The sequence below is a fragment of the Botrytis fragariae genome (assembly GCF_013461495.1).
Source record: "Botrytis fragariae strain BVB16 chromosome Unknown tig00000161, whole genome shotgun sequence".
NCBI classification, from domain to species: Eukaryota; Fungi; Ascomycota; class Leotiomycetes; order Helotiales; family Sclerotiniaceae; genus Botrytis; species Botrytis fragariae.
The window spans coordinates 1,035,496-1,061,743 of NW_023500998.1; the positions used below are offsets into that span (position 1 = coordinate 1,035,496).

A 26,248-nucleotide genomic window follows, 5' to 3' on the forward strand; every position below is an offset into this window, starting at 1 on the left:
CCACAAAAATATACCGACAATAAGATGGATCGTCAATCTGTATTTTCTCTGAGTGTTTTACCACCTGAGTATGGGGACAATGAAGATACAAGAGGTCAAGTGCAATCTCAACTAGAACAATTTATTCTTCAGTTCCGCATTGACAATGCCTTCATCTACAGGTAGCAAGCAATTCACTGTCTACGGTATATTGCTAATAATTCCACACAGAGATCAAATCCGAGAAAATGTTCTGCTAAAACAATACTTTTGCGACGTTGATGTTGGGCATTTGATATCCTTTAATGAAGAGCTTGCACACCGACTTGCGACAGAACCTGCAGAGATAATACCCCTTGTAACAAACCCCTCCACAGTATCCGCAAGCTATGTCTAACGCACACACAGTTCGAAAGCGCATTGAAGAAATGTACACATCGAATCGTATACCCCTCGGATAGAGACATTGTCCTTCCCGAACATCAACTCCTCCTTCACTCCACAGCTTCGGAGATTTCGATTCGAGACTTAGACGCCCTCGCCATATCCCGACTTGTACGGGTACCAGGTATCGTTATAGGAGCATCAGTACTATCCTCGAAAGCAACAGCACTAAATATACAATGTCGGAATTGTCGCTCTACAAAGATATTACCAGTAAATGGCGGGTTTTCTGGTGTTTCATTACCCAGAATGTGCGATAGACAAAAGATGCCTGGAGATCCACCTTGCCCTATGGATCCATATGTGGTTGTTCATGAATCTTCCCAATTCGTTGATCAACAAATTATTAAGCTTCAGGAAGCTCCAGATCAGGTCCCTGTGGGAGAACTGCCACGACATGTTCTTATTTCAACCGATAGATATTTGACAAATAGAGTGGTACCTGGTACGAGATGTATGATCACTGGCATCTTTTCTATTTATCAAAACAAGAACACGAAAGGCTCTTCTACAACTTCGGCTGTCGCCATTCGAACTCCATACTTGAGGGCAGTTGGTATCCATAGCGATGTCGATCACACTGCAAAAGGAAATGCAGTATTCTCGGAAGAGGAAGAACAAGAATTTCTCGAAATGTCACGCAGGCCTGATCTTTACAGTGTATTTGCTTCCTGCATTGCCCCATCTATTTACGGTAACAACGATATCAAAAAAGCCATAGCATGTCTCCTGTTAGGTGGATCCAAAAAGATTCTTCCTGATGGTATGAAGCTCCGTGGTGATATCAACGTTCTTCTTCTCGGTGACCCCGGAACTGCCAAATCTCAACTTTTAAAATTCGTCGAAAAGGTCGCTCCAATCGCTATTTATACTTCTGGAAAAGGTTCTTCAGCCGCTGGTCTTACTGCCTCCGTTCAACGTGATCACTCAACCCGAGAATTCTACCTCGAAGGAGGAGCTATGGTCCTTGCAGATGGAGGTGTAGTGTGTATCGATGAGTTCGATAAAATGCGCGACGAAGATCGAGTAGCCATTCACGAAGCTATGGAACAACAAACTATTTCGATAGCTAAAGCGGGTATCACCACAATTCTCAATGCACGAACTTCGGTTCTTGCTGCAGCCAATCCTATTTTCGGACGTTATGATGATCTCAAATCACCGGGCGAGAACATCGATTTCCAAACCACCATTTTATCGCGTTTCGATATGATTTTCATTGTCAAGGATGAGCACGAAAGAGGCAAAGATGAAAAAATGGCAAGGCACGTTATGAATGTTCACATGGGTGGTAGAGGAAGGGAAGAACAAGCCGAGTCTGAGATTCCAGTTGAAAAGATGAAGAGATACATCAGCTACTGTAAATCGTACGTATTACCCCTGAGAACCGATCCCCTATACAACTAGAACATACAAAACTAACATCCCGCAGTCGTTGCGCTCCACGTCTCTCCCCAGAAGCCTCAGAGAAGCTCTCTTCCCACTTCGTCTCCATCCGCAAACAAGTCCACGCCACCGAGATGACAACCAACGAACGCTCATCCATCCCCATCACAGTCCGTCAACTCGAAGCCATCATCCGTATCACCGAATCTCTCGCCAAAATCTCCCTTTCACCCATCGCGCACGAACATCACGTCGACGAAGCCATCCGTCTCTTCCTCGCATCCACCATGGACGCCGTCCAACAAGGTGTCGCGCAACAAGGAAGTCGCGAGCTCCAAGATGAAGTCGCACGATTGGAAGAAGAATTAAAGAAGCGATTGCCTGTCGGCTGGAGCACCTCTCTCGCAACGCTCAAGCGCGAAATGTGCGAGGGAAGAGGCTTTAGCGAGATGAGTCTCGAGAGGGCATTGGTCGTGCTGCAGAGAAGAGATACAATTGCCATTAGAGGACAAGGTAGTCAGGTTTATAGGAGCGGCGCTTAGGATTAACGTTGTGAGCGTGATATTGATGTCTACATGAATGAATACCTTTGCGTTTGGCGTTTGGACGAAAGAAAGAAAGAAAGAAGGAAGGAAGGAAAGAACGAATATCATGTTATTTAACGAACGCATTGGATGCGAAGGAACGTCTCTAGCGTCATACCTATCTACCTAGGTAGTCTCTAGTAATTATATCAATATCAATACCAGATACCCCTAATTCGAGTTTATTTACCATTCGTGAAATTTTACTTACAGGAGCTTTCAACCAGAAAAAATACTATCTGTCAAATCGACCAACCTTCCACCCCCATCAGACGAGAGAATACCTACACCAATCCATCCATCCACCCATTCATTCATTTACATTCACCCATTTCCTCCGAACAAAGTTTCCCTTTCTCAACACATACAAATTCATAAACTATAGCACTTACTGCTAAAACCCCGCCTACACGACACGACACGACACGACACTGCTTCATTACACGAACTCACCATCCCATCCCACTATTGTGTCATATATCCTTCTCATCATTTACACTTCGCGTACACCTAACTCACTTTATCTCATTCTGAATGTATACTACTCAATTCGGCTTCATTCATCACCTTAATAGCCCGAACTATAAAACCCAAAGCGTATTTTACTTCGCCCATTGTTATCCTAAAAAAACTTCCGACTTCACTCCCTAGCCTCTTATCTTACCTATGTACGACAGTGTCACATGTAAACTTCTGATACGGGGATGACACCAGATACCTACAGTTATTATACGATAATAAACTTATCGTCAATACGTCAATCACCATATTTTATCGTGAATGCAATGATTTTTAGTCACAATGCCGAGAAGTATAAAGTTTGAAGTTCGAAATTTCATTTGTATTATTTTTTGGTATAAAGTAAAGATCCATTGTATCCGAACGACTATAGTATATGTACCTGAGAATTGAATTTTGTATTATCGAGGACGTGACATGAGCAATATGAGCAACTTTGTTTTGAGTTCCAAAAAGATCCGATCCGCCGATAGCTAAAGAAAAGAAAAGGGAAATGGGAAGCGTGCTAGCCATACCCGTGAAAATGATTGTGTCCTTTACTCCTCCGCCCTCCTTCTAGATACCCTATCTAGATACCAGTGATCTCGTTATCGTTAAAATTTTCCGAGAGATAAGAAATAGTCATGATCATGAAGCCTACAACAAGAAGGCTGCGATACCTGCAACGGCAAGAGCTCCGAAACTAGCATCAACCTTGATGGCAGCACCAGTGAATTGAGCTGGGCCGGTTGTGGTAGCAGTGCCAACAGTAGCAGGTGTGGAGGCCAAGGTGGTAGCTTGAGAAGGAGTTACAACTGGGACAGTAGCAACTGGAACGCTAGCAACCGGTGTCTCTTGAACTGGAACACTAGCGACAGGGGTCTCATGAACTGGGACACTGGCAACTGGGGTCTCATGAGCTGGGACACTGGCGACGGGGGTCTCGTGAACTGGGACACTGGCGACGGGGGTCTCGTGAACTGGAACGCTAGCGACAGGGGTCTCATGGGCTGGGACAGTAGCAACTGGAACGCTAGCAACTGGTGTCTCATGGACTGGAACACTGGCGACAGGAGTCTCATGGACCGGAACGCTGACAACTGGTGTCTCATGGGCTGGGACACTGACAACTGGAGTCTCGTGAACTGGAACGCTGGCGACAGGGGTCTCATGAACTGGAGTGCCAACGGAAACTGTGACAACTGGGATGGTGACAGTTCCCGGAGCAGTGATTGTGTGAGGAACTGAGCTGACAATAATTGTAGTTGCTTCAGGACAGTATGTAGTCAAGTAAGATACGATGATGGTACTTGGAGTTGGCTTGACCGAAGGAACAGGTGTAAAATACACAGGAGTGCCAACGGAAACTGTGACAACTGGGATGGTGACAGTTCCCGGAGCAGTGATTGTGTGAGGAACAGAACTAATAGTGATTGTGGTTGGTGCAGGGCAGTATGTAGTCAAGTAGGATACGGTAATAGTACTTGGAGTTGGCTTGACAGAAGGGATTGAAACAACTGGGACAGTGACGGTTCCTGGGGCGGTAATCGTATGAGGAACGGAGCTGATAGTGATTGTGGTTGGTCTAGAGACGTATGTAGTCAAGTAAGATACAGTGGTACTAGTGGTTGGTTTGGCAGTTGGAACACTTGAGGTGTAACTGACTGTGCAAGGGCTATTGAGATAGAGTTAGTAAGGCTCAGATATATCACATGAGAAAAAAAGAACGTACCACTTAGTGACAGTCAAGGTTGTGGCTGATGAGACGGTGTAAGTGAAGTTACCGATGGCAACGGTGGTGGGAGATGGGCAATAAGTGGTGTAGCTGCTGACAACTGTAGTGGTCCAGACGACTGGTGTAGTCTTCGGAGGGGTTGAAGAAGTAGAGAATGTGTAGTTTCCATGAGGAACAACAACAGTGGTCTTTGGAGGCGCTGAAGCAGTTGAAGAAGTCTCATTGCCATGAGGAGGAACAACGACGGTAGTCTTTGGTGGCGCTAAAGAAGTAGAAGACGTGTAGTTTCCATGAGGAGGAACAATGACAGTGGTCTTTGGTGTAGCACTGGACTTGACACTGCTCTCGCTTGAAGATGGGTTGGTTGGGACTGAGGTGCTTGATGGATGTGGCTTGCTCACGGTGCAAGGGCAGTCGGTAATGACCAAAGTAGTTGACTTAGTGACAGTGTATGTCTGGGTTCCAAAAGTTAGTGTAGTTGGAGTGGGGCAAACGGTTGTAAGAATGTCGGTGGTGTAAGTGGTCCATGTTGTGTGCTCGGTCTCTGTTGGCTTGACGGGCTTTGTGGTTGGTCCAGTGCTAAGAGGAACAGTTGGATGACTGGTGGTGACCGAAGAAGCGCTGCTGGCAACACTCGATGAAGCTGGAACAGATGGAATAGAGCTGCTTGGTTTGGTTGACAAGGATGCTGGAACAGTTGGAACAGTCTTATCAATGGTGGTAGAGTATGTGCAAGGGCTAGATTGCTTCGTCAGTACTTTGATCAAGGCTTTCTCGACTTGATGGGTCAAAAGAACATACCAGTCAGTAATGGTCAAGGTAGTAGAGGCAGTGACGGTATAAGTATTTGTCCCCATGGAGAAAGTAGTGGGGTGTGGGCAGACAGTTGTATAGATATCAGTAGTGATAGTCTGGAAGAGAAGGGGTGTCAGCATGTGCAATCTGGTGGGGCAGGAAATATCAACTGATATCAATGAAGAACCATAGGAAACTAACCGTATACGCGATATTGGTACCATTGGAGTACTTTTGACCGTTGACTACGGCAAGAAGCCCGAAGGCTGTGAGAAGCGATTGGAATGTCTTCATATTTTCTTATTTTCTCTTCAACGACTGTGATTGTGTGATTACAATAACGAAAGTGGGACGGTATTAAGATATTATGTTGATGGAGGGGGAGTCTGAAAGATGAGATTGACGTAACAAAACCTGAACGAGTGTGGTTATTGTTGATGTGTGATTTGAGGGAGGAAGAAAAAAAGGTAGATGAAGATGGGATGTAGAGTTCATTAAGTAGTTGGTGGACTTCTATGCAAGCAGGCAGGTACGAGTGGCATGCATGCATTAGTCTTCTTTTTTCTTCTTCTTCTCTTTCTATCTTCTGCTCACTTCACTCTGACATTTAGTCACTCGGGACAAGATTATGTCAAAGGTGAAGTCTGGTACTAAATCGGTAGGTACGAAGGTCGGTACGAAGGAAAAGTTGCCTACCTGGTACTGGAGGCATGGAGTAGTGTAGATAGTGCTAGGTAGGTACTAGGTAGGTACTAGGCAAGTACTACGCAAGTACTACACATGTGTGAATGGGGAAAGAACGACCATCCATCCGGCTTGCCTTGCCTTTCTTTTCCTACCAAGGTATTCCGTATTGGCGCCTCATTCAGAGTCTCTGGCAAAGTCCCACCGCCACCTTTGAAGAATGATCCAATCGAAGCATTTGCCGTGTGATGCTCCATACTACTATGTTGTGCTATCAACGTATCAAGGTATCAATCTTCATCCCTTCCCTCCACCACTCACCACTCACCACTTGGGAATACGTTTTAAGTTTTAAGTTTGGATCTAATCTTTACGAGCTTCGATCCTCCACAAATGAAGAAGTAACTACTGCACATGCTGCATGTGCCTACTGGCTTGGTATGCATCTACAAGTGGCTGTACTTGGATGATGAATGAGAACGATGAGGGTGGAAATGCTAAGGAAAATCGAGAGGAAAATCGGAGTACTTTTGATTCTTAGTATACTGAGATGTGTGGAAACTTCGTACATACGCCCCAATAAGACATCAACGGATTACCAACTACGCAAACTAGATAACGATGTGGCTCTGATTATCATTCATTCGATATCCAAGACAAGAAAAGAAAGCACTCCAGGTCCGGAATACGATGCTATGGGTTGATACGATGATATGATAACGATGATGATGATGATGATGGCCGGGATGGTATAAAAAATGACACGAGGAAAAAAGAAAGACTGAAATCTTTCTTCCGGATTCCGAACCATGTCTCATTCGACTTTTTGCTCGCCCACTACTCTGCATTGGATGTTCTTTCCACTTTTCCCCCGACTTCCAAAGTCAATTTTTCCGCGCTTGAAAATCCACCTGTACGCTCAGATCTGCGTCATTGGTGAGCTTGATCGATAGGATATCTATTTTGATCCGAAGGTTCAGTCCAACACGAGAAACTTTCGACTCCCAAGCATTTGGAGAAAAGAAATTCATTTACCTAGCTACTTGACACCTTTTACGCCTATGGCTATCCAGTTAGCAGAAGTAACGACTTCTGCGTCCTAATTCTTACTTTAGAAGTTATTCCGAAAGTTACACCCTTTTCATTCGTTGACAGCTTAGCACCTGGATATTTCTCGTACTTTCTATCATCTCTTGGCCAATCGCTGCGATGATACTTACTCAATGGCTTCACATGTACCTGACTACTTGCGACGGTCATCGATACTGACATGGCGGACAATGTTTTGATAGCAATAGTGTGAGCTTGATGCGGGCCTTTACAAGTTTACACGTTGAAAGGTGGTTAAACTTCTTCGGCCATGACTTGATTGGGTTGTTCTTAGGTCGCGCCCTTTTCCCTTCTTCTTAGACTCCAGGTCCCAAATTTCTAGTTGCCCTGGGTAAGTGGTGATAGCCGTCAATGCGAAGAGACCAGATGTATACTTAAGCATAAGTTACAAGTACGATAAGTGGATGATGAGAACTCTAGGATAATCGTGAACTTGAACAATTGGAATGAGAGAAGGTGAAAATCTTGTTAGATCGTTATCCATCCCCGGTAACGATTAGCGGAAAAGCTCGTCTCTTTTTGGTCGTGGACTCGTGGGGGTGCCCGTTTGCTGGAATCAGCACTCCGATAAGATATTGTCTCCAGCAGGACGGAAACCCCGGGACGCCAAAAATAAACACTCTTTTCAAAATTCGATATCATTTCAGACAACCATGTGTTTGATACCAAAATACGATGCATATCTATTTATAAGCCTTCACATATCACATGGTATATGTTCTTCCAATTGAAATATACGTCGATACCATAGTGAGGAAATAAAGTATAAGTGTTTTCAATGTGTGAATTTACTTGAGTGATTGAGCGTACGGCCTTCTTCATCCATGTGGAGACTAGGCATGTAGTTTGCCAAGCATGTTATCTGCTAAGAAATCGTGGATGTGAGAATACGAGAAGATGGTGAAGTGACATCGATCCTAACAAATCAGGAAATCGCTGAGTTCAACGTACCATTCTTCCCGTGTCAAGCTTCATGCAAGAAGAAATGTCAACACGGTATGTCATCATTATCGTTGGCTTGCTAATGCAATGTTATCGATAGATGCATTCGCCATAAAGATGGAGACATGAAGTGGGTTTGGTGATATGGGGAACACAAGGTCGAAGGTTCACGTAGGGCTGGAGGAGCCTGGAGAGCAAAACTTGCTCTCAAACATTTAGTAAAGCGTTTATTTAGAGTATTGAAGGGATTTCAACGACACTTCCCACTGCTTCTAGACCACAAATTCGGCTTGTAGAAAGAGTGAAGATCTTTCCAAATACCCGAACCTAGATCACACTCTTTACATGGATTGGAGCAGCAACACCGCAAGATTCTGATTCTGACGTCAAGTGTGTGTTTTTTGGTGGACACTTCCGTTCTGATTGATTTCGGTCCGACATAACACGAAGATCAGGACGAATGACAACAGCGAGTGTAAAAAGCCCAGAGTGCTCTCGGACGACGTCCAAAGATTGGTCCAAGAATATTCCGCCATCGGGATGGATTGCCAAGTCGATTCGCTCCTAGGAGACCAACAAACTATCGTTTTTCATCGGGAACAGCCCACATCACGGCGCGGACATCTATTTTTGTCATATCCTGGCTTGATAATCAGCCTGCTGTAGGTGTTGGTCGGTAGTAAGTAGAAATACGACACGATCATGCCACACGAGAACATATGTAGCGAGCCGTCAACGGACAGCGGATATAATCATCTACTGTGGTCCCATCTTTTGAAAACGAAGAAACTATCAGTCCAATGGTTGCCTCGTCGATCCAAAAAAAAATGGCATACTATGTCTTCACATGTCATCAAGTGTCTTCGAGTACGGGGCATGAGTTTGAATAGGTAATACCTTCGCTGGCCACTCCGGTATACGAACTATCATCCATGATACCCGTGATCCAATCTCGACATTTCGAGAATTTCGAGCCATAAGAATAATTCCGTTTTGCACATTTTCGCCGATATCTGAAGCTTTCTCTCTCAAAGACTTCGAGCCCTTCTTATAAATTCAGTACAACGCCGTTGACCTTACATTACGCGTTCACACGAGGATGGCATTCGTCCACAATCTAAACTTCACATGCAGCCACGCAAGTCATGTTGTTGTCTAATACCATCACAGATTTTAGCTATACCACCATACAATCCCTCACACGACCATGTAATTTAGCACAGTATGGGAAAAACATCACCTTTACCCTCTACGCTGCACAGAAACTTCCTGTCAAAACCTCGGCGCAATGATTTTTCTCGCAGGCCCCAAAACATATCAATCTCTCCAAAAACACCAATTACTTCTTCAAGTTTTTCCAGGCATACATGATGACAATTCTGATTACATTCCCAATGCTACAAGTCTACAACTACCGGTATTGTATTGAATTCTTAACAATCCAAAGTCCAGAGTCCAGACTCTCTGTGGGCGCAGCAATGAACTACAGCACGGCCTGGAAATTCAAGAACGGTGTTTGTAATTGTCGATCCCGATTTGCATTACTCGATTTATGCACCTCATCGGCTTAACATAAATTATCAGCACAAATGTCTCCACCTTCATTAAGCCTCCTCGCCTCGTCGGGGGTAAAGGAGAGACCTTGAAAAGTTTTCTACTTAGAGTTTTCTTTTCATCCTTCCCAATTCGTGGTAGTCCCATTGTCATGGAGACTCCCTCGGAATCTTCCACCTGTTTAATAAGCTCGTCAACAAGCTTTTAGGTCAAACATAAATCCGTCTCACACTTTTCTCGTTGTGGGATTTTTTCTTCACTCAGGTCCGCATTATGTGACGTATACTGGGGCGTGAGGACGAGAAGATCTTTGCAAATCTTTTCATCTAGATTCTATGGCAGTCGATGAAGGATAAATGAATCCAGAATACCTATACGAGACTCCGATAGGTCTGGGATAGAGCCGTTCACCGAGTTCCCAAATCAGTTCCTCAGTCCGTATTAGACTATCGTATATTCACATGAACGAAATGAAGCATGTCTACATCCACGTCTCCGTGATTTAGCCACCTAAGGTTACACAGGCAAGCAAATCATATTCGGCCATTACCCATATGCTTCAATCTGTCACCAACCAAAGCTCCCGACCCTATCTCCTTCACATGCCAGTTTGCAAAAAGAAAAAACGGATGCCCAAAAGCGGTGTATTCTTTCACGGTTAACCCAAGTGTGCGGGAAGCACCTCCGTTCAAGAACACGTCCAGACTCCAGCAGGGCAGCATAGTAAAATCTAGATCATGAATCGCTACTTTCCCCGGGGATCCTACCGTAACTCAATCCGAGTGGTTGCTTCTACGGAAAGCCTTACTCAGCAATCGGAAATTACGATAGGCAGTTCATGGTTTCATCGCTTAATCTACCACATGTCGAGCCCCGCTATTACGCCGGTGCTCTGGTTTGAGACTTTGAGAATAGTTTGGTTGTTGATCTCTTCATGGTTGTTTGTTATTTCGGAATCCTGAGCTTGCCATACGGATTGTTTCTGAGATATCGAGCATTGATTGAGGATTCTTTTTTACCCTACTTTACATTCATACTGTACGCTTATGAGGGAAATATGTGGGGTTGGTGTTGTATCAAATGGAGTCAGAGAATCAGGTAAGTAGAGAGGTGTGCATGTTGTGATCGACGTAATGATCCAGTGATGCGTGGAATTCGAATCAATAAACGTGGGAATTACTGAATAATCCTCATGCCTTATGGATAATACAGAATTGAGTTTTACAGGTTGCACAATAGATTCGTGGCAGTCGGTAACTCGTGAAGTTGGATTGTCAATTAGACAAAAGAGATTTCTCGATTTTTAGAATTTTTTTCTCAGCCCCTGGCGCAGGCCCTAAATGCAGGCCTAAATGCATGGGCGTCCGATTCCTTGCGGGTTCCTGGGACTACTGCAAGGGCAAGCGAACCCTTATGGATACTCACATGTGTTTGTTCCATAGGGATTGCTGTCCTATGGCGTAATGTGTAAAGAGTTTGTGCGGGAATTACATGATTACTCGATGCAATTGATAATTGAGGTACAGGATGTCAGGAACTCGCAACGCACATGAAGTTGACTAAAATTCTGAATATTACACGACATGTGCAGGTACTGCAGTCTGCAGTCTGCAGTACACATATGTAAGTTGCTGTCGCAGCAGCTCTTCTCATCAGCCAATCTACTCAAAGTCACCCATAATAATTGAAACAGTGAACAGACTTTTCTATACGGCTCATCCTTGCTAACCGTACACTTCCGCTGCCATCCTAGATAATATCAGGTGAATATCGTCCCCGCTATCGAATTGCCGCCCCTTTTGCAAGATATAGACAGACCTTGTAATGATGTTGTCCAGAAAGGCTTTCAAAGTTACAAGGTTACAAAGGTCGAGAACAATTGGGACAATAGTTTATTATTCGTGTGACGGTGTCTACCCACCTCGAGTTTCCAACGACTCCGAGATGTTTGAACAATCTCGATTCCGTGATTTACCCATTGCCATTGTATTACGACATCTCCTTGGCCAAATGCTTCGATATGCTGAGTTTTCTGGTTGCGAGGTAACAACCCAAAGAAGTAATATCTCGATACTTGCATCAGTCAGCCGTTCATATCATGACTGGCCACTGCAGGAAAACCCTTTCACGGAATCAATTTTCCAAGCACAAACACGGATAATTTGACAAATGACTCAAGCTCCAAGAAATTGGGGTCTAGAATATCTTACCCATCCTATCATTATACTTGAAAGAGGAAAACACTGGCATCAAGAGTTGCTATTACAGATATGAATCATGGAAACAAATATGGTAAAGTTCATTGGCTACTTGGATTACAAAGACATTCTCCACACAGAGACGACTACCAAATAAACTTTCGAGTTTCCGCTACGCATGCCCTACGCATCGGCTGCCGTTAAGATTCAGGAACATACCCCAACAATCCAATCAAAGCGTAGTCGCATCAATCCATTGACTCCATTCTTCCCACCAAAGGAAAATTCTCAATCTCGCCAAGGCTAGTTCTCCCGAGTCTCAGATGCCAGTAGCTTCCTCATAGGGTTTGGTGGCGTGTTTACGAATTTTGTCTGGCGTGGCCGCCTCCAATAGCGGAATGTGGAAAGTGTACGGAGTATGCACCCTGAGAAGAAGCAAACGTTCTGGATGCATTTTGTTTATTCGGTTCCGACTGAACTACTTCTGGCTGACATGGACTCCACAATTGCCGTAGCTTGGGCTGAGCAAGCCTGAGCTAAAGCGTAAATGTCCGCGCTGGCGTTTTTCCTGATTGAATCGTGGTGCCTTAGTCGTGTCCCCTGAATTTACACTCAGTCGTCTGTCTATATAATCCGCTGTACCTCCATTTGTGTTTCTTTCTTTCCTTCATCCACGACGTTGTCAACAAGAGTTCACTCATTCCTTTAAGTTACTCAAACATTTCGATCTGAGATCGCACTTGACTTTACAGTCACTTCACAGCTTCTACAGTCAGCTCAACAGCAAAACTTGTCTCTACGACACCAGAACTTTTCAGTCTTGACGACTTTGACAATCTCGATTCATATATTCGATCCAAAACTCTCACTGCCCAAAGAAGTAACCAGTTTAAATTGACCAACTTAAAGTAAAGCCCAGTCTTACTTTACCCCAGCCAATCCTTACCAAGTCAAAAATTTACATAAACACATCACTCAAAATGCAATTCGCTACTTCCATCCTCGCTGTTTCCGCAGCTCTCGCTACCATTGTTTCCGCCGGTACCGTGCACTTTGTCAACCAAGACAGCACCACCCGTACCTTGGTCTTCACTCCCACCTCTGGCTGTGCTGAAATCGCTTCCCTTACCGTTTCAGGCGATTCCACTGCCGACCAAACCTTCCCAACCGGCTGGATTGGCAACTGGTACTCAGTCTCTGATGGCGCCGACAACACTTCCGGTATGCTTGGTGAAGTCTGCTTCGATTCCTGGGGAGGCATGACCTACTTCGATGTTTCTGCTATCGTCAACCCAGACGATGTCAATGGTGTCAAGGAGATGTTCCCATTGAACACCGGTACTCCTCTCTCTGGTTGCCAATCCTTCCCTTGCGACAACGCTTACAACCTTCCTGACGACGTCCAAACCCAAGCCACTGATTCCGACGCGCTCGTCTGTCTCCTCGGTAACCTCGCTACCTCCAAGCGTGAGACCAGATCCAAGGTCGGCAAAGAGTTCGTCACCGGTGGAGGATCTGCTTAGATTCCTCACGGTGAAGTTCATTCTTTGTCTTGGTAGTCGAGAAGGTGCAAGGAGATGTACATACCGACCGGTCTCACATACCAACACATACATTACATTACATAAATACATACGAAAAGCAAAGAAACAATGTACGTCAGCGCCGCAAAGCGTGCTGCGATGTGGCATACGAAGTTTATGATGGTTCTATCATGAGGATATACAAAAGGATACACGGACGGACGGACAGGACGGAACGGACCTCCTGATTGGACAGGCGGGACGGCTTACGGATTGGGTTGTGGTGTATTGGCGTGGGATTACCCTTTTTTTATCTTGGGAACCCTTCTTTCTTGATTTTTTGGAAGCTCGTGTTTCGATTCGATTCACTCGCTTTTCTATATAGACTTTTTCTTTATATATCACTCACGACTTTAAAAGTTATGTTTTTTCAAATGGTGGTTTGAGAAGATGTGGGGATGAGGGGATGATTTTACTTCTTTCTTTCTTTCTTTCTATCCACTTCTTGGATTTGGATACAATTAAATACTCATTCTTTTGATCACATAATTGTTTTTTTGTATGTGTATATGCTTATGTGTGTGTGTGTGTGTGTGTGTGTGTGTGTAACGTGAAATCCAAATCAATGTTTTCCCTTTTTATTCCATTCCATTCCATTTTATTTCATCTCAAGACGAAGTTGACACTCGAGCGGATTACCCCACCAGTTCTGAACGCGAAAAGTGGGATGAGATGAAACTCGAGAGCACTGGGAAAACCCTGGAAGCTGTGGATGAATCATTCTTGCTGGTTGGGTCCTGAGTGCTGAGTTCTTGGTTTCTTGGTTTTCATCCCGCTCCTCTGGTTTGAACGCTGCTTCAAAGGTCTTGATTCGTTCGTTCGCTCGGAGTTTGGATGTTTGGATGTTTGGAGGGTTCCCACATTTATTGTTTTGGTGGGGGTGTGTGTGTGTGTTAGGTGATTAAGTAATTGTCTACTAGGTAGGTAACGGGGTTATTAGTATGAGAGATACATACGAGGTAGGTGCGAGGGAGAAAATAGGTGTGGTTTTATTGGTTGATTGATGCGTTGTTGTTTATCCACTTGGTTGAGGTACTAGGAGGGTACTAGGAGGGTACTGGGTAGGTAGGAAGATGTCACTGCTGATTGAGAAATAGAATTAGAAATAAGTTGTGGTCTAGAATTTATATCTAGATTTAGATGGTTGACGGGGTGTTTGGGGTTTTATACCGAGGGGTGTCCGAGGGGTGCGGGAGGGGAAAGCGGGAGGGCGGGAGTCTAAAGGGAAGGGTGATGGATGTGAGTAAGTTTTGCTTGGAGCTTTGTGGTGGGTTTGGGATGGATGGATGGAGATGTAGAATTAACGGGTGTGTTATTCATGGATGGATGGACGAATGATCTTGAAGAAACAAATAGGAAAACTCGGGATCGATTGGATGAGTTGAGAGCCTTTTAGACATGAAGTTTAGTTTGATATTTGATATTCAATCTCTGATTCTCTTTGGTGTGTATATCAGTGAATGTACGTCGCACGTGCGGACGGACTGATGGAGCATGGAGAAATTGATGTATAATTAGCGATTCCTCTTGAAATGTTGATTTGGATATCTGAAGATTGTGGTAATGATTTATCTAGATTGAATAATGGAATGGCGGATTCTGATGCCGTGTAATTTTTGGAGAATGAAATTATTAAACATTTTGAAAATTGAGAAGTATCCTGTTGGTTTATGTACCCACTCACTGGTGGTTGTGTCATTGAGGTTCTTCATGATGTTAAATGTGATGGAATTTGATAGCTTCGAAGTACTTGCTTGTAATTGTGCATTTGAACTTTTTGGTCTTGCGGTTCTTCTTTAGCGTTAGTTGCTGATAGGAGTTACCTGGGAGTATAATGTAGTTAGTTAAAATAGTGAAAAGCTCACATGCGTCTGGAATTGTCTCGAGTGGGTGTCAAACTTGGGCATGTTAGGTGAAGGTTGTTAGAAGGTCTAAAGGGAGATAGACCTCTTATTTATCAAGTCACTTTGCTTCCTGTTTACTGTGGTTTGGATCTGATTTGATATCTGTGAAAGTGTGTCTTGGTGCTTGTTGGAGACCGGCACACTATCCAAGCCGAACAATTCTTCTACTATCAAGAGGACACCATTAAATAGACAGGAAAACATCGAATCCTCTACCCCTGCTTCGCGTTCTTTTGCTACTTGGCGAGGTCGATCGCGGCATAAGTCGTAGAGAGCGAGAGTCCGCTCATCCTCAGTAGCATACGACATTCCAACCTCACCACAACATGAACAAACGCGCCCGTCGATACTCTGAAACTTTATAATGTTTTCCTCTCGCTCCTGCAGTATATCTTCGAAGCCACTGGAGAAGTCGCTTCCGGCTTCTAATTTGTCCAATAGAATCTCCCAAGACAACTCTCTACCGTATTTATAAGGAATACAGCAAGGACTCCTTAGGTACATAATCCAAATTAAATACCGCGTGGAGACTTTGCATAGTTCAACCAGCCGCGATGACGGGGCCCCGCTGTATCTCATTGCATACGAATTTAGCTATGTCTACGCCGAGGTTTTGCAAAGTGGTCTTGAGCCGGAAGAATGCTGCTGATGACTGTAAGAGAAGTGCCGTTATCGTGCCCTGGTACTCTACTTCGGGACGCTTCGGAATGATAGAAGATAGCATGGCTGATGAGCTATGAAAATCCATACGGTAACTCATCATGCAACGAATAAGATGTGTTTGATCAGATTCTCTAAGGTTCCTCACGAGACAACGCCCTATAGCTGACGCGAACCAATCTTCCCTTATATCATGAGGACAAGAACGGAAGAGATGATCAATCATATATATATCCTCAAGCTTCATTGCAGAAATTGAGGTAGATTAAAAAAAGTCACTGAGATTGGAAGTGAGAATCAACTGATCTTGAAGCATTGAAGCAGGCCCAAAAAAAGTTTTCGGTCGGCTACCAACCGAGTGGTGTCTACGAGTCGACGCAATCCGATCACTCCAGAAGAATTCGGGTCCTCGCTGACTTCGAATTGTTCGATAAACATTCGGAGGACTTCGATCCAAACATCGCAAGGCACAAAGACCCGATTCTTACTGTGTGAAAAGCCGAAGGGAACTCCTCTGCTCTTTCCATGATCGAAAGACCACGTTCCACATACGTATGACTCAAGATCACTATCAATACATGTCAGACGTATGATCGACCCAAACTGTCATTGCCAACCAGGAGAGATATTCAATTTACTTGTTTTGTATATTCCGAACTTCCAAATCAGCTCCTTCGTCGACGAGAAATTTACATATTGATAATTGCCCAGCGGATGCTGCTATCTAGAAATTACATCAGCATGAGATACGATGAGCCGCCCGAAGCTGTTTCATAGATCATTCAGAAGGGGTTGGCGCCGTTAATAAAGCTATATAGATGGTCGACTAACTCTCATCATGTGTGGTAAAATTGTTTCCGAGCATGGAGGTAAGAAAGACCTACCGCCAAAGGAGTTCTACCATAAGAATCAGTATCATGTGGAGAAGCAAGACCTTCATCGAAGAGACATCGAATGACATCTATGCGCCCGTCTCTACAGAGTCTGAAGATTGACGAATCGTCCCGAACCGTTCTGTGTGCTTTTAATTCGGGTTCGAGGGTCCCGTACGACCTCGAAAGAGCAACTCCAATTCCGAGGCGGACACCGCATAGTTGTGGCAAACGAGAGGGGTGCATGATCAAGTTGGTGAGCGACTTGTAAGTGTTGTCTGCGAACGATAAAGTAGTGATGCAGATATCAATTGTTCCAAAAGGTGTGTTAATGTTAGAGAGGCTGCACTCTAAATTGCCCAGAAAAGCAGACTTTCTCCGCAGGCTTCTCTCAGTGGGGGTTGACTATTTAGAAAATGCTAAATCCATGACTCTCTCAAAGCCGAGCCTCACGACAGGCTTTTCGGTACTGCATGCAAGAGCTTGAGCTTCCACCTTTAGTGCATCGAAGTGTACGTTGCTGCCTGGTGGATCTCTTGATGCGGTTTCAACGCTTTTTGAGGTCAGTTCCTGCAGATCGAGCTTAATGCCATCCACCATATTCATGAGCTGCTGTCAAGTAAGAACATTCGATATAGCACGTAAGTTCTTGCATATCATTTGAAACTCACGAGAGGCTTCTTGAACAGATTCCCAAAGTGTATATGCTTTCTTGATACCGCCTGCAAGCTGAATGGCAAGGCTGAGAACCGAGATCACACTCGACACCTGGGCAAGCACATCCATGACGCAAGGGGCTGAGTAGGATGATGTCCACTTAATAGCAATAAATGAAGCAATTAAAGTCGCTTGTACCACTTGTAACAATCAATATCAGTAGCATGAATCAACAAAATCTGCTACGGTTGGAGTGGAAATCTTAATTATAAGATAGACCAGACTCGATGTAATCCTGAAGCGAACAGATGCAGTCGGTTGATGGCTATACCATTTCTCTTGCTGAAAATCAGCCACTCGTATGTCCGCGATAATTGTACGAATACGGGGTCTAAGGTAGGCATAATCCACTGCCGGGCTGCCCCGCACTCGAGCACTTCCTTGAAAACCAGCTGGAGGAGGAGAGGAGAACATTGAACTTCCCATTGGTACTTATCGAGCCTTCGCAACGATACTATACCGCGGAACTTCTATGGGAGTTTTGTTGCACGTGTATAAGTGTGCGTGGCCTGGCTTTGACTGGTATTCAGAAGTGTGTGCTGAAGTTGTGTTTAATACAGCACGACTCTGAATATTTGAGCACCAGACAAATTATGTAATCAAGGACCAAACGAGCAGAGCCTGGAAGCCTTGCTCTCAAACGAGTAAACTTTGAACAATCAACATACTAACTATTCTTACCATTTTACAAAAAAGACTACAAGCTCCATACATATATTATTATTATTCGGGATAACATGCTGCAAGACGACGGGTTTTAGGAGAAATGAAGAATTAATCAAGGTTCTGCAAGGTAACGGTACAGTCTTTCTTCAAGATTTCGCCGCTTCTCAACAATCGCACATGCCACCGTATCGACATCGCAATAGGCATATTTCGAGACGATTGCCCCCTAGATCCTTCGATATATTTCTGTCCACCCCAACCGGCTGAACTTTAAATGCAACTTATGCCATTGACAATACTAGTCACAGCTCACACACTATCTTGGAATCGACAATGAGCAACATCTATGGTGGTATGTGATTTTTATACCGCGGCACCCAGTATCTACCATCTACCTCCATGCCCCTGCGTATGCCGACACTTCTTTCAAAATAGCCACGATAGTTTTCTATGCGATGGCTTCAGTTACTGTTCATGCGGTTAGCTTGGAAGGCTGAAGGTTGCTTTCACCCCTCACTAATAGTTGAACCTGCGGATTGATGGAAGTGGCTGATATTTATCGGCATGGGCAGACCACAGGATTATTTGTGAACATGCCATACCTAATGAGTCCTTGATATGCTTGAACGAATTCTCTACACGCAGATCCCGACACCAGCACTTTTGATATCTGCAGGATGTCAAATAGTGGTTGTTATTTTAACAAGGCTGGAGTTGGCACATGTCTTACCGTTAAATGCCTCCCTGGATTATGATTAGGTCTTCTTATGGTCCTATGCCGGTTGGATCTATTTGATTCAAAACAAGAACTGGTCTACACATATTGGACATCTGACATGGCAGTTGTTTCTGGGTGATTTGAAGCACTCGTTATTCTTGCCCAAAAACTGAGTCTCTTCACAAAGCTCTAACCTGACTGCTGCCCCAACAGCGACATCAATCCATGACTCTATGAAGATACTTGGGGTCCCAGTCACTTTTGATAGATGTTATCATCATTCACATTCATTACTAGAACGATCCTGCAGAATAATACAAGAATCCAAGAACTCCACAATCAAACAACAGCGAAGCGCTCCCAGATGATCGTCTACCATTCAACTACTGGACTGATTATCTTTGCAGAAGGGTTTCGAGGGAGTTAGCTCCTAATTACATTGAGGATGTGGTCTGCACACATTGCTGGGAAATATTCGAGGGTTAGACTCCCTTGAGCCTTGTGCAGCTCTTGCAGAGGCAGACTCTTTATTGGCATAGCCATATTGACGATAATTTCCTTTCCTTTCTCGTGTTATATTTGCGTATCAAACGCATTGTAGATAGAACTTTGCATACTTTACGTGACTTCGAAATTGTAAACGCGGTTTGGATACCGATGCATGGAACTCGGAAGGAAGGACACAAAGCTCGGTAATCTGCAGCTCTGCTCACTCGGTGTCGGAATCGGACGATTCTTTCAAACCTTTCAACTCTACAGAACAACGAGTGTGCAGTGTTCTTGCTACAACAGTGGTTATTTTGCACCTCTACGGATTATGGAGTTCCGATGATACGGTGTGGGTTAGGAACACCATTATCAGACTCGACTCAATTCAGCACTTAGCAATCACCACCACCACCACCACAACGAATAGGCAAGTCATACAATCAGATACCTAGGTAATGTAACACCAAAATCCCTCCCAATTTTTTGTTTCCTCGTCGTCTTATACTTTTCAATTGTTTCAGGATTCTCATCATTATTTTCATTCAAAATCATTTCATCATTCAATTCAACTCAACTTTTCTCTCTTAAAGTCTTTTTGTGTCGCATTGTATGGTTTAATGCCAATCCATCGACTCACTTCTCGCTAAGCCTAAAGAAGCGCGCCACTTTAGCAAAATCATCGACATTCCCTCAATTATGCCTTCAACTCCACAACCAAAAGAACACCCTCCTGCTCGAGATGCGATCGCGCTCGAGATGAAAGACAGCTGGAGCCCCGGTGACGATCGCAGAGATAGAGGTAGAGTCGACCGAGGAGTTATTGAAAGACGGTCGAGAAGATCAAGGTCTCCCACGTCACGTCGACCGGACGCCGACAGGACACCCAATACCAGAGATCGCAGTACTGATAGGTCCAGGCCAACACAAGAAATTGAAAAGCCAGATCGTAGTCCAGACCGCAGAAGGCTATCTTCTCCCCGGCCGTCAAAAGATACACAAGAAGACGTGTTGAAGCGCAATCAAGGCAGGGAACTACTATTGGAAACGCGAGGCTCAGAAATAGTAAGAGGAAATACAGCCCATTCCCCTCAACAATTAAAACGAAGAAAGAGTCGCAGCCCATCGCCGAGTCGCAACCAACAAAAGAAAATTCGAAGGAATTCTCGCAGTCCAGTACGGCACAACGGAGCTACGAAAGGGTCCCGGCGAGATAGGAAGCGACGAAACCGGTCTACATCACAACATCGACATCGACAACCGGAACCAAACAGAAACAATCAACGCGAGGAAGGAAACCCAAGAAATCGTAGAGATTTTGGAAAAAACGATAAGCGTGGGCGATCTCCTGGCCAAAACCGCGATAAATTTGAAAAGTCTCGTCCTTCATCAGCCTTGGACTACGACGATCCACCAACGAACCGTAATAAATCCCCCAACAAAATTGTCGAGCTAGAACAAAAAGAAGGAGGAAATCCAGCACCAAATCTATCTGAAAATAAGGAAAGGAAGCGAGAGGCTTCCCCATACTCGAGCCATCGATCGCCAGAGGCAGATACATACGAACATAAAAATCGCGGTCGTCGTCAATCTCCTCGTGCGCCAAAAGGGCCAAAGGGAAATCGGAGACGGTCCCCAAAGCGAGAAAAGGGACGGCCCTCACGAGACGAATATCGCCCCAATAATAAATCTCGAGGTCGACCTACATCGGCAGCTTCAGGAGCGAATAGCATTGAGGTCAAATCGGATAAGATGGCTAACAGAGGATTCTATGGTAATCAGCAAGGGTACAATCCAAACCAACAAATGCAGGCTGCATTTCCTCTAAAACCACAATTCAATCAAGTTCCTCAAGGGCCGCAAGCTGATCCACGACAATTTTCACAATCTCCACAACATCAAATGACCCCAAATTCATATCATGGTTCACCTCAGGCACAATCACCTTATTCTTCTGGGCGGGGAAATTGGAATGGCTCACAGCAACAACAGTTTTCACCTTCTTCGTAAGTTTTATTGTGTTAGGACTAATAATTTTGTAATCTGACGAGACTTGCAGGCAATTTCAACAAAACTACCAGCAACAACCGGGATATGCTACTCCCACTGGCCCTCAAAGCCAAATGTATGGCAACCAAGCCCAATCTCCTTCTCACCAAGGGCCTCCTACGGGGCCAATGAACAATAATTTCCGAGGCAACCAACGGAATTTTAGAGCGAACAATTTCAACCCCCGAGGCAATCGTGGCAACCAGTTCAATCCTCAATGGAATCCTCCTTCTGGCCCCTCCGGCGCCAGTCGCGCCCAGTTTACCAATTCTGGTAATGTTACACCTCAGCAAATGTCACCGCAACAACAGTTCCCACAGCAGAATTCATTTGATTCGGGTGCAATATCAATGCAGGATCAGGTGGACGAAAGCGAAGACTTATTTAGACCCTCAAAAGACCTTCAGGCTGAGGATACTAGCAAAAAGAATGATGAACAAATGCTCCCTCCTAGTCGACCACCGCCAACAGGGCCTCAAAGTCAACAGAACTCCTCAAAGTTTAGTTTTGCTTTCAAAGGTCCAGCTAAAGCGGCAACTACTCCAAAGCCAGAAATTTCTCAAAAGCTTAATGCTGTACCAATCAAGCGAGATATGCAAAATAGCCCTCGTGGCCCTGCAGCGACACGGAATATCCCTACAGAGCCAGCATCTGCAAGAGCGCAACACGCATTCCGCGAACCACCGCCTCCTGTCACGCGTAAGGTTAAGAAAATTATGCAACGTCTGAAGCCAAAGCCACAATTATTGCCCGAATATAAGGCATCAGATTCTGTGTACTATCGAAAACCTGGTAATGAATCTGTGGTTGGATCTGGAACTTACGGTAAAGTGTTCAAAGCTATCCATGTCTACACCAAGAAGTTGGTCGCTCTGAAGAAGATACGTATGGAAGGAGAACGCGACGGGTTTCCTGTGACTGCTGTTCGAGAAATCAAATTGCTACAGTCCTTGAACCACCCAAATATTGTCACCTTACAAGAGGTAATGGTGGAGAAGAATGATTGCTTTATGGTTTTCGAGTATCTATCACACGATCTCACGGGCTTGCTCAACCACCCATCCTTCAAGTTAGACGCAGCTCACAAAAAGCACCTTGCTAAGCAGCTTTTCGAGGTCTTGATTACCTCCATCGACGAGGTGTTTTACACCGGGACATCAAAGCAGCAAACATCCTTGTTAGTGATGAAGGGCAACTGAAATTAGCAGATTTTGGGCTGGCTCGATTTTACGCAAAGCGAAGACAGCTGGACTATACCAATCGTGTTATCACCATCTGGTATCGTTCACCAGAACTTCTCCTTGGAGAGACACAATATGGTCCTGCAGTGGATATTTGGAGCGCAGCCTGTGTCTTGGTTGAAATTTTCACTCGCCACGCAATTTTCCCTGGAGACGGTGGTGAAATCAGTCAACTGGAGAAAATTTATGCTGTGCTCGGAACACCAAATCGAAATGATTGGCCTGGCTTAGTAGACATGGCATGGTTCGAACTTCTTAGACCTTCTGCTAAACGATCCAATGTCTTTGCAGAAAAATACAAGGAACGCGTTACACCTGCCGCGTTTGAACTCCTAGATGCCATGTTTCAATATGACCCTGCCAAGCGACCTTCTGCTTCTGATGTTCTTGAGCACCCATATTTCACGACGGAAGAGCCAACTGCAAGACAGGCTATTGAGTATGTTATATCCTTGCTTACAATCTCCTTTTACAGGTGATCATTAGCTAACACCATGAAATAGACTCAAAGAACTTAAAGGTGACTGGCATGAATTCGAATCCAAAGCGTTGCGTAAAGAGAATGAACGCAAGGATAAAGAGGCACGAAGGGCAGCCCAAAAGGAAAAGGAGAAGAAAAGAACTGCAGAAAGTGAAGCCTGTTCTGAAAGAGACTCAAAGCGAGTAATGATGGCACCCCCAGATATACCACCGCCATCTGCTATACCTAAAACCCAGGAAGTCACTGCTTCGAGCAACTAGACCGCTTCCACTGCGCCTCCCACATAGTAGGGATGAGAAAGTTCACAAAAAGTCGCTTGCAGGATTGTACATTTGGAAGGAGCGCTTTTGGCATTCAGGAACCAGGTGGGATAAAGCTTTTGTAAGATTATTTATATTCATAACTTAATGGTACACGAAATGCTCTTATGGGATGAATTTCAGATGAGAAGTCTAGGGGATGAAGGTGGAGTAGGAGCGGGCGTTCGGTGGTGACGAACGGGTAGGAGAAATCCATAATTATCTTCATAACATTGCGCTATGCATTAGGAAAGCGAATTGAATGTCTCTTTCCAATTTTGTTACTCTCTTTGGGAAGGGGATGAGTTGTAGATGAAGATGGAGATTTCTTGTAGTATAGGTGCGAATGCGACTATATTCAGATGTTTTGTCTTGCAGTGCTTCATATTTGATGTGAGTGACATGTGAGATGACATGATGCCACTTCGAATCCTTATCTGTTTTATCACAAACAATAATATCATGTTAAATTTGGTTTGAGTAAATCAGTACATTTAGCACTTCACGGTTTTTAGATACATAGTATCTTTCCATTTTTCCATCTTGTCTCTCCCTTCTTTCGCTAATTACAATCGTGTCAACTCTATTCCATCCTGTGTTTTGTCGATCCCACCCTTTTTATGCTCATTCTTTTTTCATTGCTTCTCTTTTTTCTTTCGTTCCATCTAGCCTTAAGCTTCCTAAGCTCTTGCTATTGCACAGGTTCTACTAATTGCATTATCCTTCCTTCTCTTGCCTCTTACCATTTCTTTCCACTTTGCCTTGTTTCCGTTCTATACTGTCGGGTATGGATATATAGATGATCTTATAGTTCCCCAGAGTATAACGAGGACAGAGTTGGAGCGATAATCTCATTTAGGTCTCTTCCTATTTACTATTATAGTCTAGCAAAAAAGAAATAGCAACCAGGTAGCTAAAGGAAGCGAAGAGAACGAGCGAGCTTCGGGAAGAGTGAGGAAGAAAAGGGGGTGACTTGAAGAAAGAAACGATGAGAAAAGAGTTAGCAGAGTATACATTTGAGAAGCGAAAACTTGGCCGGGGAACAATGATGTATCATCTACGAGTATGTTCTTTTATATATTGACGTATCGATCGAAATATTCGAGGAATTACGATCTAAGAGATTGAAAGGTAGAGAGTCGAGCTATCTATCTACTTCTGATTTGATATATATCCTCTAGTAAAATGGACTCGGATTTAAAACATGCAAGATTATCAAACGCAATACAAGCAAGCAAACAAAGTCGTTTGGCCTCCGCAGTCGTCTAGGTGATTGCGGATGAAACCAGAACATGGAAGTTTCTAGTCGTACAAACAACATGTACATGAATTTCACAAAATTACTCATATCGGCCGGGTATCTCCTATATTTCAAAGACAAGTTTGATTCCTCGAGATATCAATCCTCGAATATTGATTGACCCGAGACTTCACCTACACAGAAAACGCCTTACATGAATCAAAAACTCAACATGTCGCATCGACGTACCAACAAATCGACGACAGCCGACATCATCACATCTCCAATATTTGCCTCTGGGACATTCAAAAACGTTTGGGTGCGTAATCATCTTGCTAGTACCCACTTCCCTTTCCAATCCCAATGCTAACCTCCCACCAGGCAGGTCACTACACCTCAGGCGACCGCAAAGGCCAACCCTGCGTATCCAAAGAATTCAAAAGCGGCTCGGTATACGAAAAACACTATTTCTCCGAAGAGCTGGAGATCATCCGCCGCACGCAGGAAATCGTCAATGATTTCCACACGGCGGGGATTATTCCCGGACGAGAAGTCATCGTCAATACGCCTGCGATCTGGAGGTATGAGGATAGTGCGGGGGGAAAAGCTGGACATAGAAGTTTGGTTGAACCCATGATTGAGAATTTCGAAAAGTTTAATAGTAATACGGGGTGGACAGGTCAGGATAATGTGTGGAATGAGGCGATGCAGGCATTGAGTCATTTTTCCTATCATGATTCTGGGAGACGCTTTTTGTTGTGTGATTTGCAGGGGGGTTTGTATAGTGATGGGTAGTAAGTATCTTTCTCTACTGTTGACAGTTTATTCTTTGCTCGTCTGTCTGAGTAAAAATTATATCAACGGGTATGAAATTCTCCTAACACTACATCTAATTAGCATTCTCTCAGACCCAGTCATCATGTCCCAAGCACACAATTGCGGGCCCGCGGATCTGGGAAACGATGGAATCAAATCGTTCTTTGAGAGACATCGCTGTGGGCAATTTTGTGATCAGAATTGGGTGAAGCCTGCGCTCACAGGAAGGGCTCCTATCCCCATGCGCCGAGGAACTACAATGGAGTGTCCCCCGACTCGTCATGATCGTAATCCTCTGTCTAGATTGAGAGAGAATTAGTGATGGCATTGGTGATTGGGACTGTGATGAGAATTGAATGGTCAGTAATTCTTTTGTTCAGAGATTGCTCGACGTTCTGGGTTTCATGCAAGATACGAGGTGGTATAGTAGTTGTGCTTGGAGAATCACGATTGGCCGAGAGAAACAAGGCTTAGAAAGCAAGCTATCTCCATTCTGGAGCTGCAGCAAAGAATTGAAAGAACATTGCACATTTGTACCTCCTTGATGAACGTAAAATACTGTTTCAGGACAATTGGAAACAAATGATAAGATACGAGAAGAAAGTCT

The 26,248-nt window shown here is 44.4% G+C and overlaps 9 protein-coding genes across 9 annotated transcripts; 4 read left to right on the forward strand and 5 right to left on the reverse strand.

Annotated features, from left to right (window-relative positions):
- Positions 1-24: 24 nt before the first annotated feature.
- Positions 25-2,351, forward strand: Bfra_009494 (putative dna replication licensing factor mcm5 protein; the record flags this gene model as incomplete). The annotated part of the gene is made up of 4 exons (XM_037339837.1): positions 25-161; positions 211-337; positions 388-1,790; positions 1,856-2,351. The coding sequence occupies 4 exons, from the start codon at positions 25-27 to the stop codon at positions 2,349-2,351; spliced, it is 2,163 nt and encodes a 720-aa protein (XP_037189887.1).
- Positions 2,352-3,548: 1,197 nt separating this feature from the next.
- On the reverse strand, positions 3,549-5,849 carry Bfra_009495 (putative bv80 bb- protein; the record flags this gene model as incomplete). The annotated part of the gene is made up of 3 exons (XM_037339838.1): positions 5,623-5,849; positions 4,627-5,537; positions 3,549-4,566 (listed from the first exon to the last, which is right to left on the reverse strand). Exons 1-3 carry the CDS (start codon positions 5,713-5,715, stop codon positions 3,549-3,551), a joined length of 2,022 nt encoding a protein of 673 aa, XP_037189888.1. The 5' UTR covers positions 5,716-5,849.
- A 1,295-nt stretch (positions 5,850-7,144) lies between these two features.
- Bfra_009496ca (uncharacterized protein) lies at positions 7,145-7,377 on the reverse strand (the record flags this gene model as incomplete). The annotated part of the gene is given in 2 exon segments (XM_037339839.1): positions 7,145-7,204; positions 7,216-7,377. 2 exon segments carry the CDS (start codon positions 7,375-7,377, stop codon positions 7,145-7,147), a joined length of 222 nt encoding a protein of 73 aa, XP_037189889.1.
- Positions 7,378-12,889: 5,512 nt separating this feature from the next.
- On the forward strand, positions 12,890-13,432 carry Bfra_009497 (putative dnase1 protein; the record flags this gene model as incomplete). The annotated part of the gene is made up of 1 exon (XM_037339840.1): positions 12,890-13,432. The coding sequence occupies one exon, from the start codon at positions 12,890-12,892 to the stop codon at positions 13,430-13,432; it is 543 nt and encodes a 180-aa protein (XP_037189890.1).
- Positions 13,433-15,454: 2,022 nt separating this feature from the next.
- Bfra_009498 (uncharacterized protein) lies at positions 15,455-15,900 on the reverse strand (the record flags this gene model as incomplete). Its single annotated transcript, XM_037339841.1, has 2 exons — positions 15,455-15,498; positions 15,540-15,900. The coding sequence occupies 2 exons, from the start codon at positions 15,898-15,900 to the stop codon at positions 15,455-15,457; spliced, it is 405 nt and encodes a 134-aa protein (XP_037189891.1).
- A 37-nt stretch (positions 15,901-15,937) lies between these two features.
- On the reverse strand, positions 15,938-16,303 carry Bfra_009499 (uncharacterized protein; the record flags this gene model as incomplete). The annotated part of the gene is given in 2 exon segments (XM_037339842.1): positions 15,938-15,964; positions 15,983-16,303. 2 exon segments carry the CDS (start codon positions 16,301-16,303, stop codon positions 15,938-15,940), a joined length of 348 nt encoding a protein of 115 aa, XP_037189892.1.
- A 50-nt stretch (positions 16,304-16,353) lies between these two features.
- On the reverse strand, positions 16,354-17,714 carry Bfra_009500 (uncharacterized protein; the record flags this gene model as incomplete). Its single annotated transcript, XM_037339843.1, is given in 5 exon segments — positions 16,354-16,624; positions 16,695-16,780; positions 16,941-17,333; positions 17,382-17,540; positions 17,556-17,714. The coding sequence occupies 5 exon segments, from the start codon at positions 17,712-17,714 to the stop codon at positions 16,354-16,356; spliced, it is 1,068 nt and encodes a 355-aa protein (XP_037189893.1).
- Positions 17,715-20,214: 2,500 nt separating this feature from the next.
- On the forward strand, positions 20,215-23,546 carry Bfra_009501ia (putative serine threonine-protein kinase bur1 protein; the record flags this gene model as incomplete). The annotated part of the gene is made up of 4 exons (XM_037339844.1): positions 20,215-21,521; positions 21,575-22,449; positions 22,680-23,244; positions 23,309-23,546. The coding sequence occupies 4 exons, from the start codon at positions 20,215-20,217 to the stop codon at positions 23,544-23,546; spliced, it is 2,985 nt and encodes a 994-aa protein (XP_037189894.1).
- Positions 23,547-25,057: 1,511 nt separating this feature from the next.
- Positions 25,058-25,960, forward strand: Bfra_009502 (putative elongation factor 2 protein; the record flags this gene model as incomplete). The annotated part of the gene is made up of 3 exons (XM_037339845.1): positions 25,058-25,144; positions 25,207-25,619; positions 25,723-25,960. The coding sequence occupies 3 exons, from the start codon at positions 25,058-25,060 to the stop codon at positions 25,958-25,960; spliced, it is 738 nt and encodes a 245-aa protein (XP_037189895.1).
- Between the last annotated feature and the right edge of the window lie 288 nt (positions 25,961-26,248).